The sequence below is a fragment of the Paramormyrops kingsleyae genome, chromosome 2 (genome assembly GCF_048594095.1).
Source record: "Paramormyrops kingsleyae isolate MSU_618 chromosome 2, PKINGS_0.4, whole genome shotgun sequence".
Taxonomy (NCBI): domain Eukaryota; kingdom Metazoa; phylum Chordata; class Actinopteri; order Osteoglossiformes; family Mormyridae; genus Paramormyrops; species Paramormyrops kingsleyae.
Window position 1 is genome coordinate 39,272,845 of NC_132798.1, and position 18,331 is coordinate 39,291,175.

Here is an 18,331-nt window from a genome sequence, read left to right on the forward strand (position 1 = left end):
ATTTCTATGAAGGAAGCACATGGAGCAAACCAAACAGGCACAGGATGCTGCTCTAGATGCAACATCCCTCCTCAGTTTGGTTACTTCCGTCACCTCCAGCTGATCAAACAGTCCAGTGGTCAGCAGATCATGAGGTCAGTGCCAGCCAAACTGCACTCACATGAGGTGGAATGCTAATAGGCCTTTTAAAACTGCTGTGTCTGTTTACTGCCCATAATGCACTCCACCGGCAGAAAACTGTAACACACTGCATCCTTACAAACTCACAGACACTAGATATAGATGTCCGTAAATGTTCAATCCTTCAATGACTTCAATAACAAAATTCAGTTTTTTAAATAAATATATACTGTATACAGTGGTACCTCAGTTCTCGAACTGATTAGAACTCGAATTTCTTAAAAGTCGAACTAACCAATTCGAAAAAAAAAAAAACCTAGAGCTCAATCTGAATCTCAGTAGTCAAACCGTGAACGCCGACCTAAGATAACTTACGTGCGGGGAAATGAGTCACGCGGCACGTCTCTCAGTGGAAACAAAGGGTAACGCTTCAGTCTCAGCCTCGCATTCGCTGTGATAGCACCGTGCATGTTTACACTAACTGAATAGTCTACATATATTTAGACAGTAAAAATACATTTAGACAATGACAGACAGTAACAGTAATTATTATTATATAATAAAATACATTAAAAAATAAAGATTTCTTATTCATTATTTTAATATTAATAATAAACCATTAATACGTTTAATTCTAATAATATTGTTGTGCCGAGCGGGGACAGAATGGAGACAAAGGCGCAGACGTCAGGGTATCGGGGAATACAGTGTTTAATTACAGGTAAGGCAGGCAAAACGCAGACGGACAATACAATAACCGGACTGGGGAAACAAACTGAAACACGGACGAAATACAGAGGGCTAATGAAAACAACTAGAAACAGCTGATCACACGGGGATTCCACACGGGGTTAACGAGTGGGCGTGGCACACGGAAGGAGCAGACGATCGGGGCAGGACACATTGTTTGGATACATTTATTTTTTTACTTTACAAATGACTTTTTTGATAAATGTGCTTAGATGTGTTTAGTACAGTATATGCTCTTCTTGTTTTATCTGGTTCATTTAGTGTTGGCCTCATCAGACCGTGACCTTCGGCTCTCACTGGAACAGTTCGCAGCCGAGTGTGAAGCGGCTGGAATGAAAATCAGCACCTCCAAATCCGAGACCATGGTCCTCAGCCAGAAAAGGGTGGAGTGCTCTCTCCAGGTCGGGGAGGAGGTCCTTCCCCAAGTGGAGGAGTTTAAGTATCTCGGGGTCTTGTTCACGAGTGAGGGAAGGATGGAGTGGGAGATCGACAGGCAGATCGGTGCGGCGTCAGCAGTGATGCGGGCGCTGCATCGGTCTGTCATGGTGAAAAAGGAGCTGAGCCAAAAGGCAAAGCTCTTAATTTACCGGTCGATCTATGTTCCTAACCCCACCTACTGTATGGTCATGAGCAGTGGGTAGTGACCGAAAGAACGAGATCGTGAGTACAAGCGGCCGAAATGAGTTTTCTCCGCAGGGTGGCTGGGCTCTCTCTTAGAGATAGGGTGAGGAGCTCGGTCATTCGGGAGAGACTCAGAGTAGAGCCGCTGCTCCTCCGCATTGAGAGGAGCCAGATGAGGTGGCTCGGGCATCTGCTTAGGATGCCTCCTGGACGCCTCCCTGGTGAGGTGTAATCACTGATGTTGTTATAATTCTTGTTGTTTGACGAGTGTTATGTTTCTTATGGTTGTTTGTATTCTGTATTCCCCTATACTTAATTTTTTTCCATCCCACCTACATTATTAGTGTTATTATTTCTGTATACCTTTTTTTTTTTCTCTCCCCCTCTCCCCATGTTGATTGATGTCTGTTATTGTTACGCTTGTTGTTTCTGTATCCCACCCTGTTTTTCTTTTTTTTTCTTTTTTCCACGGTACTGGTGAGTTCGGAGCGGCCACACTCTTTGCTCTTGAATGTAATGTAAAATAAAGTTGTCCTCTGAAGAGGGGGGTGGTGGTGGGCAATAAAAAAAAAAACTAGATTTAGTGCTGTGGTTTCAGCATTGTATTCCTCAGACAGCGCTATCATTTGGTCTGCCCATCTACTCCATACTCATCCTACACTCACCAATTTGTGCAATTTCTAGAAGTACTGGATGCATCACCTGGAAATGTAAAAGTTAATAAAGGTGTTTTTACTTGAATGCTGTGAGTCTTTGTTGTGATATGTAGGTATACTTACTCATTTATTGCATACCCCAATTGAAAGACAATTTGAAGTATCTTTCCCTACCAATTAAGTGGTATTGTTTTATGTATGTTTTATTGTCCATGCTTGATAATTTTACAAATTGTTACATATTTATACCATAATTTTCTTTGACACAACAGTAACAATTGTATCAGACACACTAATGGTATACACTGAGGTTTCAGTATATATGACGTACATGTGATTAATTTATATATAATTGTTGTTTTTATCCAAGAAGGTTTACTGTAGAGGGAAAAGGCACAATTTATGTACAATTCATGGGATTTGAATCCCTAAGGTGTACTTTGTTAGCACAATGCTCTATATGTTGAGCTACTGGAAAGGTATTGACACATGACTAAATCGTGCTTTAATTTAACATGCTCATTAAATACTAAATCAAGCTTACAAAACTCATAAAATGTGCACAGAATTTACTTTTATTGTGCTTTTAATATACTATTTCCAGGTCTCAAATGAACTTTAATATAATTAAATTTAACCTTTTGGTTATTTATTAAATAAACCTTGACTGCAAAGCCACATGCTGTAATGACATATGCGAATAATAGAGGTTGTACGATAGTAAATCTATTTGCTAAAATCTTTGTAATAATGCATAATATAAAACCCAACTTCTCCCTTTATTTTAATAAGTACACTATACAGGTTTAATGTTTTCTTTATATCACATATACATATACATTCATATCTATATATGGGATATAAGGGAGGCCACTCCTCTACCTTCCCAGGTCGAAAATATGAGACAAAACTTGTCCCATATTGGATGAAAATTGGACACAACATTTCATTTTTCAATAATCCACACGTTTTACGAAAACACTTAATTGCATGACTACATAGACATGTTCCTTTTGTACAAAAAAAACTGAACAAAAATGAACACTTATTTATAGTATGTCACACCCTGCCTATACCGCCCTCATGTGGGCCACACCTTCCATGTGGAATCGTTCCGTTTACCTGCTGTTTTGCATTTCTTGCTTGTAGTCCTGTGTATATTAGGCCGTGTTCAAACGAGATGTTGCCGCCCGGGAACGTGCACTGCATCGCGGAAGTGCGCGAAAACCTCCGGCAGTTGGTGACAAGGGTGACGGAGGGGCGGCTCCAGCCGCTCACTCCCTCTGAGGCGACCCCGCCTCTAATGACTCGCCAAAGCCGGAGGAAGAAGAAGAGAAGACAGCGGAGACAGGAGGAGGAACTGGCGATCTTCCTGAGGGCTTGCTCTCTTTCCACCGCTGCTTTCTCCGCCTGTCCTGCCTGTCTCACTTGACTTGCCTGTACTGCCTGCCTGTTCCGCCCACAGCGCCCGAGGCTCCTAGGCCTCCGCCCGAGGCTCCTAAGGCCCAAGGTCGCTGTGCCTCCTCTGCCTGCTGCTATGCCAGAGGACGCTGCGCCTCCTGCTCCACCTGAGGTCCCTGCCGCGCCTCCTGCTCCGCCCGAGTCCCCTGCTGCACCTCCTGCTCTGCCCGAGGCCCCGGCTCCAGAGGCTCTGGTACCAGCAGCTGCTGCATGACCCCCCGGAGATCTAGCTCAACCTAGCCCCGAAGTACCTAGCCTGCCCGCTTCTATATTGCCTGTCCTGCCCGCGTCTGTTTTACCTGTTCTGTCTGACTCAGTGGATCCCGACCAGTTCATCCCGGCTGCTGCGTCGCCGCCCTCCGGGGTTCCTGCGGCCCCGCCTCCTGCTTCACCCGGGGCTCTGAATGGCTCTGCCCACAGCGACCGAGGTCCCGGCTCCGTCCGCAGCGCCTGAGGTCCCGGCTCCGCCCACAGCGACTGAGGTCCCGGCTCCGCCCGCAGCGACCAAGGTCCCGGCTCCGCCTCTAGCTCCGCCCGAGGTTCCTAGGCCTCCCTCCGATGTCCCTGCAGCCCCGCCCGAGGTCCCTAGGCCCCTGCCCGATGTCCCTGCTTTTCCACTCGAGACTCCTAGACCTTCGCCGCCTCCACCTCCAGCACCGCCCTATGGCTTGGCGGCTTCGCCCGCGCATGCCATCCTGGCTCCACCTGCTGTGGCGTCCCAGGCGGCCAGCGCAGGTAGCTCAACCCTTTTCGGGGATGCGCTGGGCTCTGAAGAGGGCCAGGTTTGGGGGGACTGCTATCCCGCAGGTCCCAGAGATCCTCGAGCAGACTCATTTCCGTGTGTACAAGTTATCTTAGGTCGGCGTGCACAGTTCGACTTCTGAGATTCAGATCGAGTTCTAGGTAACTTTTTTTCCGAACTGGTTGGTTCGACTTTTTAAGAAATTTGAGTTCTAATGAGTTTGAGAACTGAGGTACGACTGTATTTTTAATTCTTGTCTCTTTCACTTACAGTATATCAAATCATTGCCCAGAAAACAACAGGAAAATTTGCAAACAAGTAACTTTTTCTTGCCTGATGGCTGAACTCACTTTTTGAATGGTTAAAGATGGTTAACCACTCTCCTTTTCAGACATACTCAGAGAGACACATGCACAGTTCATATATTCATATGTCATCGTGGGGACTCTCCATTCATTTTTATGCGTATAACCCTAATCCTAACCCTAATAACCCTAACCCCTACCCAGCCTTAACCTTAACCATAAGTAACCAAATAAAATACAAGTCTTTTGGCATTTTAAGTTTTTTGATTGCAGTCACAGATTTTTATAAAATTGAATTTCCCCTTGTCGGGACCAAATACACAGTTCTTAAAATTAAATTAACAGGTTATCACATGTAATGTAATGTATACTTCGACCACATGCACACACACACACACTCATACAGTTGAGAGTGAAGCTTGGGGTCTGAGTGCACGGCAAAGCCATTTATCTGGCGACCCTGTAGTGTGATAAATTTTGCCAAATAAAAATACTGTAGTCTGTATTGAATATTATTATAAGCCTACCGTACACACTCCTCCCACCTCAAAAAAAAAGTCACATAATTAAATTCTCCCACATTTCTCTGACCGGCTACTGGATTACTATGGATAAAATCTGCCGAATGGGGAGGCCATCGATGAAAAATCAATATAAACTTTATTATAGAACATTCAAAAAATCATCCTGTGCTCTACAGTTTTTGAATCACTGTACTGTACAATATTTCTAGGAAGTTTGCAAAAAGATCCACAGAATAAGTTTAGACCAAATAACTGTGTTCACAAGCTCGTGACTCCAGGCTCCATTTTCACTCTCAGCTGCCCTCAAGCTTGCAATTTCAATTTTGCTGCTCTCTGTCATTGCAGTTACAACTTTGAAATGATTTTGAATATGATCAAGTGTACATGTTTATGTGTAGATTTTCATGCATATAATGTTTTTGTTAAGTAGTAATAAGATCTATCAAAGATCAAATAGAGTAAATAATAACAAATAGTTTAAGTCTATTCACAATGATAAGCTTCAAATCATTTTGCTATGACTATGGGGTGCTGCTTCAATTTTGGGTCAATAAATCTGAATTTTTTAGTTTCTCACCCATTCAAAGCCTGTAGAAAATATTAAAAAGATCCGTCATTTTTCTGAGCAATCGCCTTGCATGTCAAAGCATCAGGTCGGCAGCAGAAAGGTGCCAAAACTATATGTATGTATTCCCTGATGTCTGGGAAATATAATTAATAAAGTAGGTTATCAGTAAACTGATGATGCCAGATCCTGACACCCCTGAATAAAGAGGCAGGATTCTCAGTCAATGCTGCTTAAATTTTTATGTAAACTGTATATTAAAAAACTAAACACAGTAAATATAATAAATAAATGAAACTGAATGGCCTGGACCTTTGAATAAACTACGCTAGGACTATTTCAATAAATCTGTATAAACAGAAAATTAATTGCTTTTTAATCATTTGGATCTGGACCTAAAACAATGCAACAAAGACATTCCTTGCACAAAGACAAAGAGGTAACAGCATGAAAGGAAATCAGCTGAGCTATCATGGCCGGTGTGCATATAATGTGAGGCTATTCAGCCTATAGTATCTTTAGTATCAGCAGTCTGAAAGACATACTTGTAAACATTCCTCATCCTTTAACCCATTCTCTGTCACATTTAAGCACATTTGAACAGGTCTTTCAGGATTCCTGACATTATTTGTTTAACTTAATGGAGGTGTAAATTAACAAAGGACAAATACTTTGTTAGTGTACTTTTTTTTTAACTTTCTGAGTCAAATAACACATTTTATTATATAATACTATTTGTGAAAAGCAAGCAACACACCTGAGTGTAGGGCTACATGATTCTGCATAAAATATGGATCACAATTTTTTTTTTCCACTCAGAACTGAGATTGCAATTTTCTCTCACAATTCTTGAGCAACATATTTCTCTGTTAGAAAATATTATTTTTATTATTACTATTATTATTGTTGTTGTTGTGTGTCACGCCCAGCTTCGTCCGATCCTCGTGTGTGCCACGCCCCCCTCATTACCTCGTGTTAATCCCCGATTGTGATCACCTGTGTCCTGTTATTTTGACTAGTCTTGTGCATATTAGTCCGCGTCCTCTTCTGTTTCCCAGATCCGTCATTGTAGTGTTACTATGTTTGTGGATGTCAGCCCTGTTTCCCTGCCTATTAAAATCCCCGTTTACCCGTCTGACCGGCTCATCTAGCCTGCTTGCCTGTTCGCCTGATCCCGTAGCGTGACATTGTGTAGTACGATTTACTTTTGATAATTAAGTACTTTTAAAACCAGGTATTTTTTTTTATTATTTGATTAGTATTTTACTGGATTACATGCATGACATTTTGGTATTGTATCTGAACTTCTGCTTAAGTAGGAAAATTGAGTACTTTTTCGATAATTGATGAAAAAATAGCATCATGTAACAGGAACTGAATAATACAGACATAGAAGCACTTACAATAACACACAATTTATACACTTGGTCTACTTGTTGCTGATAAGTTTGTATAGATAATTTTGTACAGGTCAGTAAAGCCTAAAAACTAGGGAATTATGAAAGATTCCCTTGTGCCAGCAGAATAAATCAGGCATGTTTGAATAAACAGATACAGACACACAGCATGTTGGCACTTTCCTGTGTGCTTAGTTTCATTTATAAATCTAGTAAAAACATTACAGGATAAAGAGCCATGCTCACCTCCTCCTCACTGTTATGCAAGGCTGCTCACAGACACAACTGGGAGATAAATATTTGTTGCAACATAAAAACCCACAACTGTATCATGAACTTAGGAACTGTGTCACATACAAGCTATCACCTCCTACACTGTCATCACTTCCTTTCCAGCATTTTTGTTACTCACTACAAGACTTAGTTAACACTTTTATCTATAGAAACTCACAGTTTTGCAAATTATACAGCTAAATATTGTTTTTTTTTGCTCATTCAATTTAAAGACCTTGCTCAAGGGTACTAGCCATCCAGGTGCCAAAAATGGCAACCTTCAGTATGAGTCAATGTCCGCTTCTGAAACATGCAGTGAGGATCACCTCTGATGATTTGTACTGTGTGACAAGACAACAGAGGGAAAAATAACAGAAATGTGCAGCATAGCTGTATTAAAGCCCAAATTCTCAGTTATCTGTCAAACATTACGATATTATCACTTTGGTTTTTATTGAGGCATGGTGCTCAAGCCACCTAATACTGAGTGTGGCAGAACAGAAAGGCTAATTGTAGATTTCTGTAACACCAAAGTGGGGTACCATTTCTGTAAATGAAAGAATAAGATTATAGAGCTCAAAACCTGCATTCCCACTATATTGTCATGGGAACAGCCTTATTCTGACTGTCCAGGACCTTGGTGCTGTGTTACTGCATATCATGTTGTCCTTATATTGTGTTCTTACACTTTGACGCACATAATGTAGCATGAGAAAAGTGCCCTTTAGCAATCTTCCAGTTGCAGCTTCCGGCTAATTTGCTCTGAATGCCTTCAGCATTATCTGGCACAATCACTGACACTGCTGAGTGAAGCTTAAAACAAGCCCTTCAGAGAGCCCTCTGTTGGGGCTGGGCCATCTGCCTTCTAAACCAAAAGAATTTAACTAACAATGAGTAATAGCATAATGGGTCCATCTGCAAGCATCCAGGAGAGAAGCTGACCAGACAGCCCCCCAACTCAGAAGTTCAACTTCAGTGCTTGGGAGTGAGATCCTGACAACATTTATCGCCCTGAATTAAGAGTCTTGACTTGTGACAGGCAGAAGAGTGAACAGCAGAAATGTAAGAGGCCACGAAAGACACTCAAGAAGAATCACCCGTAGCTCAGTGCTGGATGAAATGCAATGTCCTTGACTCCTACAGGTTCAGCAGAGAGTAGAAGCAAGCTGCTGCACAATACATTCTTCCTTATTTAACATTTACTTGCATATTTTGGCAAAAACTTTTTTTAGTTCTTAATATTAAATTATATAGCTGAGATTTTTGTGCAGTTATACAGGCTACATTTCACATACACACAACAGGCAGAGCTCAAGCAACTCCATATGTGTTCAAGTTTTCAAAAATCGAAACTAAAAACTTGAACTTGACACAGCAGGCCAGTGTTCTCTTTGTAGTTTTACAAACGATGGCTTCCAAGATATCAATACTTTTCATTAAATTCAACAGTAAAAGTTTTTACTCTGAAATGTGAAATGAGGTCCATCCATCGATTTTCTATACCCACCTGTTTTGTGAAATCATGAAATAAAAACTAAATCTAAATCTAAAGCTATGACACTCTTTACATCCCTTCATTGAAATTTCACCAGCATTCATTTACTGCATCAGGGGCCATTTTTTTTATTAAAAATAACTGCTAAATTGTATTTGCCAAGATCCACACCAGTGGATGCCAAATCCTGCATTCTGAGCAGGAAGTACCACTGGCTTTCACAGCCAATCCCCTTATTTCATCTGATGTTTACTTGGAATTGTTTCAATGGTGGTAACCCATTCCAGCATTGAAGAAAACAAAAATGAAAAAAAGGCATAAATGGAGGCTTACCCTCATGTTCTGAACTAACCCTATGTATACCCTTCATCTATCCAGCCATCCAAGGCAGTGACATGAACCCCAATCCAAGAAGTGTCAGGTATCAGTGCTAACCACTGTACCACCGTACCGCCCTGCTAAATATATGCTATTTATAATAATAAAGCAGTGCAAGCACAAGGGTCTGATGTGTACATCAGAGTGTAGCATGAAAACATCTTTAATTACACAAATAATCAGAAGTGGGCAGAGAAGGGAAACTGATGTGTGTAAATGGGGGAAATGTATGGATAAATTTCTGGTATCACATTCACTCACTATAGTCACTGGGTTCTGCCTAGCCTTAGACCAGTGCAGTGAAGTAGGCAGATTTTCATTAGCATCATTTTGCTCAAACCCCTCCCTATTAACATCAACCAGATGGGAAGAGAGAAGGATGATATCTGGACACTCAAAGAATGTAATGCAGCAAATTAAAATTTCAAACCAGGATAAAATGTGTAAATATGCTTAAGTGTTTGTAGCAATAGGCTTCTACTGCACATCAATCAGAGTATGGAATAGTCTTCCTGATAACATAGTGCAAGCTGAATCCTTGGGTTCCTTTAAATCAGAGCTAGATAAGATTTTAACAACTCTGAGCTATTAGTTAAGTTCTCCCCAAGCGAGCTCGATGGGCCGAATGGCCTCCTCTCGTTTGTATAGTTCTTATGTTCTTATGTTCTAACACCAACAGCAATAAAATCCTCCTCACCCAAACTGGATGTGGTATTGGTGCATTGATAGAAATAGAGCATCTCTATAAAACTGGCTGCCAACATGTCACCTGTAAGCTATTAGCTAATGAGTAGCTCACTAGTAGCTAACACTTTTTAGAAATAGGATCAGTTATGTCAGTTTTGCAGTTTTTAGTTATTGTACATTGAAGCATTACACAGAATTTCACTTCGTTTTGGGTGATGAGCGCCACACTGTCACGCCAAGCTACAGAGTGCACGTGAAAAGAGAATATATGTTGTTGGCAACTTTCATCATCATCAGTCACATGGCAATTCTAAAACAAAATTCAAAAATAAGAAGCATCTTCCAACATGAAAACACAAAAACATAACCACTCTGTAAAACTAAAATCATCAAGAAAACCCCCGTTGATGGAAGACCTGCATGCTGAGAAGAAACACAGTGACCAAAGTCTGCTGCCATGGTAAAAACCATTCTGCAAAAATGTCTGGAACACAAGGCCTGGTTCATGTTAGCCAAAGGAGCTATGGTTGGTCTCAGCAGGGCTGTACTAGGTCACCTGATGATGTGACCTTGTTCAGAAACCCGTTTAGCAAGGTACTCCGCAAATACCCAATCATAGCAGGCGTTTTGGATATGTATCAGGATACGGTACACATCATAGATACTGAGACACAATGACCATACACACAATCCAAAGTAAAATCACATTTTTTACACCTTACTCATCTACTGCTACTGCTGTTTCTTATATGAGTGTAACAAAGATGAAAAAAATAATAATAATACAATCTTAAAGTGTGGGTAATGCTGGGTCAGTTTATATCTGGAGATCTTAGATCTTGTGTCCTCCTCAGGAGTTTCTAGAATGTGTATGGACACAGAGGGCAAAAAGCCATCTGATTATTCTCTTCATTATGCTGGAATAGAGACGAGATGGATAGAGAGCTGTTGCTAAGCAACACAGCATCTTATTTAATATTGAATATTATCATTGGGGTGACTGATAGAAAGTTAAGTTTTGTCCTTACCAGAGTATGTGAATGATGAGTTATCTAAATATTCAGTAGTGAGGTATAGAGACCACTCTGAGTAGGTACTCATGAGCACACCACAAACCTTGCCATTTCCGAGAAGCTCTGACCAACGTCTGGCCATAATGATTTGGCCCTTGTCAAAGTCATTCTGATCTTTATCCCTGCCCATTTCTTCTGTATTCAACATGACGACTATGAGTATGAAATGTTGGTTTACCATGTAATATATCCCAGGCCTTGACACATATTCCTAAACGGACACCCCAAAAACATCCAGACCTTGACACACATCTTTTATTAGATAGTCAACATGATTCGATTCACATGCAGGTGGTCAGAATGTTTTGGCTCATCAGTGTGTAAGATTGGAAAAGATTGGAGGTCACAGAAAATGGTCCTGCTGAATTCTGATATTAGCAATCTCTAAATTTGACACACTATATACATTTTAAATGGCTTCTGAGTCAATGTAGATATAGCAGTGAAGAACCGTGTTACAATTCACAAAGACCTTTCAGTAGACTGCTAATTCTGTCTACACATGATATGTGAAGCAAGACCTATAAACTAATTTATTATAGTGTTCAACTATTTAGCTGAGCAATACTTCAGCTGGTACAAAATGTAGCTGCAAGAGCTGTTACTGAAAGTAAAATGCTATCTTGGCTGATCATCAGATGTAGAGTGGAATATAAAATAGCATTTTCCCCTTTATAGCATTAAATGAACATGCACCCAAGTATCATAAGGATCTGCTTCTCCTATACACTTCAACCTACCTTGGTTATCTTTGTTGTACTAACAATTATGAGCACGGAAGGCAGCAGTTTTCTTAGTCTCTGGGTGTAGTCTCTGGGTTTTCCCATAATTATGTGTGTCTGGTCATAGTTAAGGTTAATGGGGTTACTGCATCTGGAGAACTCAATTGTCGTGTTATCCATTTATGTATGCAGCATTTACCTGTGTTTTCTGTATTCCTGTGTGCATCTTTCCCCTACTGGAGATAATCTTTTAATTTCTTCTGGTTATCATAAACTGCTGTAATGTGTTTTGTGAAACTTCAGTGTAAAAAGAGGTGTCATGCTAATTAAAATCTGACTGAGTCTGTTGCAATGTCACTGCACATCGCTGTGTGGTAGGCAAACAGCAGTGGGGCCTGAAGGGGCAAACAAACATGTGTCTGCCTCTATTCAGTACCATCTGGGTCCGGGCTGATCTTCAGCTGGATATACATGCTTGCAGGACCAAAGTACTGATCTGGATGTTTGCGTCAACCAATTCTTAGTCACTTTCACTGGTCACTCTCAGGGATTCTGATCACTCCAACTGCTGTCTTAAACATTTAAGACATTAGTACACCATTAAGACCATTTTAAATACTAGCCACAAATGCATTTGTGTTTGTTCATTCAATTTTTCCCAGAAATACTACCTCACCACCACTTTTCTAAAGTAATCAGTATATATAATTAAGCAGTCCTAATATTGGCATTTTGGGATACTTCTCTATATTCTCTTCAATTTGTTAAATTACTGTCACTACAATAGGAAGGTGCCTACAAAATATGCTACACCAACCAAAATATGATCTTAGCACATTCAATAATTGATGAAATCTGACAAATCCCAGAACGACCTAGATCATCTTATATTTCTGAAAATGTATTATGCAAAGTATCAACTTTCTTATGCAATAAAGATCAGTTGGATTTAAACAGATTTGTGTTAAACCACAAAGCCACTATAAATACTTTTTTTCTGCCCTACTTGGTACAACCCGGCTTTTATGACTTTTGCGTTTTCATAGAAACCCCCGATCACGTCTCCACGGGATCCCGGGAAAAGATCAGAGCAGCACAAGGGAAGCTGCACTCAACTGACCCGGCATCACCTGTTCACATGGTTCCCCTTAGGTACCCCTACCGCTACTCGGATTTGTTATATCCGAGTACATCTGTACTTCACAGTATAACCTGCTGAGATATTCAACAGAAGATCGTATCTTGCGCTACACAATAATGGATGAAAATGGTATATAGACACACTTCTTTTTCTATTAATCATTACACGCAGAAACACTCCTAAACGTCGTAGCACAAGCAAGGAAAAAACAAAAACGGTTCATATTCCTAAATGGACACCCCAAACCCATCCAGTAAATGCTGTGCTGGGAAAAAGAGACCGACACCGCAGGCGGAGGGTAGTGCTTATTACATGATTAAATTATATAACATTATCATCTCGTAACAAAAGATGTATGGAAATGATGTTTCAAATAAGCGATTAGTAACCTGAAAATACTGAAAATGTTTATTCAGCTCGTAACATTAGCATCTCCGTTTTGATTTGGGAATAGGCCAAAATGGCATGGTTTGTTTTCTTATAATGTTTGAAAATATTACCACCAAATAATACTTTTTTTTTTATCACACTGCTACCGAAATAAACGGATGAGCACAATTAAACTAAAAGAGGGTCTAGCCCGTTTTCTTACCTCGGAATCTTCTGTTTAAGATTTTTTCATTAAAAACGATGAAGATCCGAAAATAGAAACAGGTGAGAGGATGCAAATCGACGCCCAGGCATTTCATTCAGCGTGAAAGAGAGGGGAGACAGTAAAACGTGACAGTGATTCGCGATCTCAGCTTCAAATGCAGCTTAAAAATCCATATTTCCGCAGAAACGCCGTCCTTGTCGGACTTACCCGATTTTATCACCCGGCTCTTGTATCTTATGTTGGTAGTCATCGTCAATGTCCTCTCTCGGTACCAACAACCTCGTAGCAGCAGCAGCCTCTTCTGCTTCGCCTGCTCTTACCATTCGAGGAAGACATAAAAGCATAAAAGGCTCCGCCTGTCGCCCTATATCACCAATCACACACCAAAGGACATTATTTATTTAAAGCCCCTGAATTATGGCAAACACTTCTGTCACTGTTACTGTATATTTCAAAATTATTAATGCCGCTTTCCCTGATCATATTAAACGTGCAGAATTGGTAACGCAGTGCAACGGTGCTGCTGTAAGACATCTCTGCGTTGTAATCAATTTCTGATAAGCAGTTTATTTCAACAAATGGTATTTTTTCCTTTCTGTATATAATGGACGGCAACCTAAACTGTCATCCATTCATCCATCCATAGATATATACATACAGTACTGTACATCCATCTCCCTATCCTGGTAAGGTTTAAAACGTATGTAAGAAAATTGACCAACAGTCCGTTCATGTTTTGCCATACTTTTATCGTATTTTGAGCAGGTCCATACAAAATTGTTTTGTAGTATAATGATCAAGTAAGCTTCCGTTAAGCATAATAAGTGTAACTGAAATATGTGTTCTCATACCTTTATAGAATACTTTGTAGCACTTTTTGGTAAGACAAAATACAAAATAAGTATACAAACATGCAAAATATTCAAGCATAAATAACTAATGTCTATTAAAAAGGTATAATTTCTCAGAATCTGAATCAGAATCCTTATTGCGGCATGACCAAAGCCTGTGAAATATTTTTAATATAACATCACACTACTACTATATGACAGAATTAATTTAATTTGTATTTAAAATAATAAAACATACCCCATGGTTCCTACATCCCTGCTAATTGGTATGGTGTGCCCTTTATCTTCTTATATTCATTTTTAGATTCATCTTGTTAGTCAGTATGATTCCCAATTCAACTTTTCATGTTTCTATCATTTTTTCTAATCAACATATTTTTCATCAGTTGAAAAATAAACTAAATGCCCCCCCCCCAAACAAACAAACACACATACACACACCAGAGAGCTGGCTTAGGCTGGAAATACATATGATGTAAGAGTTTTCAAACTTTCAGTTTTATGGGAAGAAAACAATATATAATTAAATTAAGAAACAAAGTCCCATAAGTTAATGTGGTGAATAGTTTATTGTATGCATTTTGGAGTATAATTTTACTAAAACTCTGTTACAGCGTTTAATGTTCTGATTCCTAGGAACAGCCAAATGGAATCGTATGTTTCCTCCAGACACAAAGTGATACCTTTCAATGGTCACAACCCAGATTTGCTTATGCAGAGAAGTGTCTATTTGGTGGACTGAAAACCAGAACTTCTACATTGTGAAGTTGTTACCACCATCACTTTTGTTTCAGCCAGAATATTTTCTGGGTGACGTACAATGTATGACGACAGGGGAAAGAGCCATTGTTTAGATTATTACTATCCACATTGCAAAACTGACCTTGTGTCCATGCACTGTATGCAAAATATCAACAAAATAGGGTTCAAACAGACTTTCTTTTGAAAAACTTTATTTTTCAAATAGTTGAGTAAACCATTATGTTAAGGTACAAAAACAGTGAAAAATGCAGTACAGTTTTATAGTTTACCCCACATGGTTTGGCAGCAATTAAAAAAAAAAAAAAAAACTAGTGAAATAAACTGAGAGGACAAACTAACAGTGAACCTCTTCCGGGTTTTCTCACAGGTCTCTGAAACATTAATGCCCCTGGTAAAACTTAGGGAGAGGAGCACTGTCAATCACCATCTTGGTTATGGGCTGAACTTTGTGAATGTCATTGTCCGAGCTAAACTGGGCTTGCTCTGTAATGATTTCATAAATATTGACAATAGATAGAGCAAAACAAAATAAATGTAATAGCTGAAAAGCAACCAGTGTATTCTGTGTTGTTTGTAGGTGAGAGTTGAATAAATATTTATGAAGTTCTCCAACACAAAATGGTCAAAACAGTTAATTCACCTCTCACTGTATTTCAATTGTCAACTATGAGAAGTTTGTCATTGAAAGAGCACATAATGCACCCTAAGGTTAGTGGCTTTGTGATTATGCAAATTATCCAAAAAAAGTATCCCAAACAGAATTCCAGTAAATTGTGGACAGACATTTTAAAGACCATAATAACTACTTTTAAAATATCACTCTCAATATGCAGATTTCAGTATATTGAGAAGTGGATGAGCAAAGACAGGCAGTTGCCTAATGAACCCTTTCATAGAAGACATGTGACACTTTGCAATATAGTATTCCTTTAAATTCACACTTGCAGACACGTGAACATCATGCCACATTGTAAAGGAACATTATGCATAAATATTAATTAGTGTTCTATCTCTAGGAGAATAAAAGTCATTAGATGCTATTTGAACATGGTGGTGGGGTCTAAAATGAATAATAGCCAATAGGAAAAAGCATTGAAGTCATCATTGTCAAAAATGCAAAGAAAAATCATCAGTTAGCACTAAGTTACCAAAATAAGAGTGTTTACATGGCACATAGTTTTATAAAAATCTGAAAGAATGCAGTCCCTTTCCTCCCAGTGATAAATACTGAAATCCTATAAACTTGGTTCAGGTCAAAGTCATGATCATACCATTTGTATTGTAAGCTCTGTACAAAAGTACCAGCTGGGTGTTAAATACAAGCATGACTGATAATTTGACAGTGTTATAATGGCCAAAACTTTTCTAGATGTAAAACATTGCAGTTTGACCACTTCTGAGCTTCAGAACATTGGTAAGACTGTGGCTTTGTACATTTATAAATATCTTGGTCAAACAGCACAATCAAATTCATTTACCAATGGAATCATACTCATAAATGTGGGTAGTTCAATGGTTAACTTTATCTATCAAGTTCCTTCTGCTTTCAGTATTTGGGAGGTGTTTATAATGAACCTCAGCAAGGGCACTTAAAGGCAGATGGAGAAAATAATGGGAAAAACTGCATGAGGGGGCAAACCAGTCTCAAGGATCTGGAAGTAGTGAACCTTATTGGATTGTTCATTCCCTGTGATTTATATCCACAAACATTATTTCCAGAAAATATAAAACATTCTTGAACCTGCAGCAATCTTGTGAGAACTTCAGATGTTTCGGATTAATTACATACCCCATCACAGAACTACATGAGTTTAGGGTATGAGGTATTTATTTTGGTACCATGAAAAAATAAAATAAAATCAAAAATCATTGGCTAAGGTAGAATGTCTGTACTAGATTAGATATGTTTGTACAACTTCAGTACCCTCAAATTTACAGATTATGTGACATTAAGAGGAAACACGTTTATTTTCACTACCAAGACAGGACACTTAAATTCTGTTGTTCTAAACTTTAACATTTCCTAATGAAATGCATTTAATGTCTGAGTATTCAAAATGTACCCCTCCAATGAGGCCTAACACTGATGATATGACAGCTGGTTTGCTGGGGCTCTTCCAGAACTATAGTGGGGTTACCACAAAGTCATGAACATGGGGAGGGGCTGCTCCAGTGGGGGGAGGGGCTGCTCCAGTGGGGGGAGGGGCTGCTCCAGTGGGGGGAGGGCACACACACAGGGAATCGTCCAGGTAGTGGTCTGTGCTCGGAGGGCCTGAAGTTGGGGGTTGGGGTGCTGGAAGGAGGAGAGGAATAATCTGTCATTATTAAATATTATGTTAAGATCATATGTGATGACATCATGACTGAATTCTAATAGTCTAAACTCGTATTGGTTAAAATATAAAACCCCAAAACAGGAGGCTTTTTCCTTTTTCCTTCTCCAGCTTACAGGAAGTTGTACTTTTCATGCAGGAGTGCAGGTTTTTTTATTTTGGGGGCAGCATGTGGCTCTGTGGGCTAAGCCTGTGTGCCTGTAATCAGAAGGTCACCGGTTCAAACCCAGCCTCAGCACATCTGCGGGTCCTTGAGCAAGGCCCTTAATCCCCAGCTCCCAGGGCACCGCTACAGGTGGCTGCCCTTTGCAGAAAGTTGAGGGAGGTGTAAAGACAATTTCCCCACGGGGATTAATAAAAGTATCAATTATTATTATTATTATTACATGAAATAGCTAATGAGAAATGTGAGAAGATTTCCTGTGATGACATGCAAAATGCTCAACTAAAGACAATTACATTATATATGGACATTTTTGGCATGGGCACTCTCAGAAAACATTTTTATTCTTGTGTTCAGGTTCAATAACCAACAGATTAACAGTATATATACCTGTAGATCAGCAAGTGCTGGATAACTAGGGCAGGATTTCATACATGTAGTGCTATGCAAGAAGTTACACCAAATCAATATATACAATGAAAAAATAAAAACTCAAAAAGTTACACAAAAATTTTTGTGAAAAATTTCTAGAATGTCCACCTGTGTGTGTGTGTGCACATGTATGTGTCAGTACCTGTTCACCTCTCACTCATCTCCTGGCTTCATTCGCATCTGCGCCTGCATCATTGCAATCATCTCCTGCATTCGGCGCAGCTACAGAGAGACAAGCCACATCTGATCACACATTCAATCTCCATATACCCTCTGAGTGCACCA

General features: G+C 39.7%; 2 protein-coding genes across 4 annotated transcripts in view; both read right to left on the reverse strand.

Moving 5' to 3' along the window:
- septin5a (septin 5a) overlaps positions 1-13,996 on the reverse strand; it is a 40,779-nt gene extending 26,783 nt beyond the window's left edge. The window contains exons 1-2 of one of the 3 annotated variants that reach the window (XM_023837098.2): positions 13,713-13,996; positions 13,503-13,513 (exon numbers count right to left, since the gene is read on the reverse strand). In XM_023837098.2, the coding sequence (XP_023692866.1) occupies positions 13,503-13,513; positions 13,713-13,755 (54 nt within the window). In that variant the 5' untranslated portion in view covers positions 13,756-13,996. Of the gene's footprint in view, positions 1-3,269; positions 3,599-13,502; positions 13,514-13,712 lie in introns of those variants that run through there. The other 2 variants (XM_023837099.2, XM_072709109.1) reach the window with 2 other exon arrangements.
- A 1,296-nt stretch (positions 13,997-15,292) lies between these two features.
- zgc:63587 (septin-2) overlaps positions 15,293-18,331 on the reverse strand; it is a 31,464-nt gene continuing 28,425 nt past the window's right edge. The window contains exons 12-13 of the mRNA XM_023837087.2: positions 18,189-18,268; positions 15,293-17,411 (exon numbers count right to left, since the gene is read on the reverse strand). Of these exons, the coding sequence (XP_023692855.1) occupies positions 18,200-18,268 (69 nt within the window). The 3' untranslated portion in view covers positions 15,293-17,411; positions 18,189-18,199. The remainder of the gene's footprint in view (positions 17,412-18,188; positions 18,269-18,331) is intronic.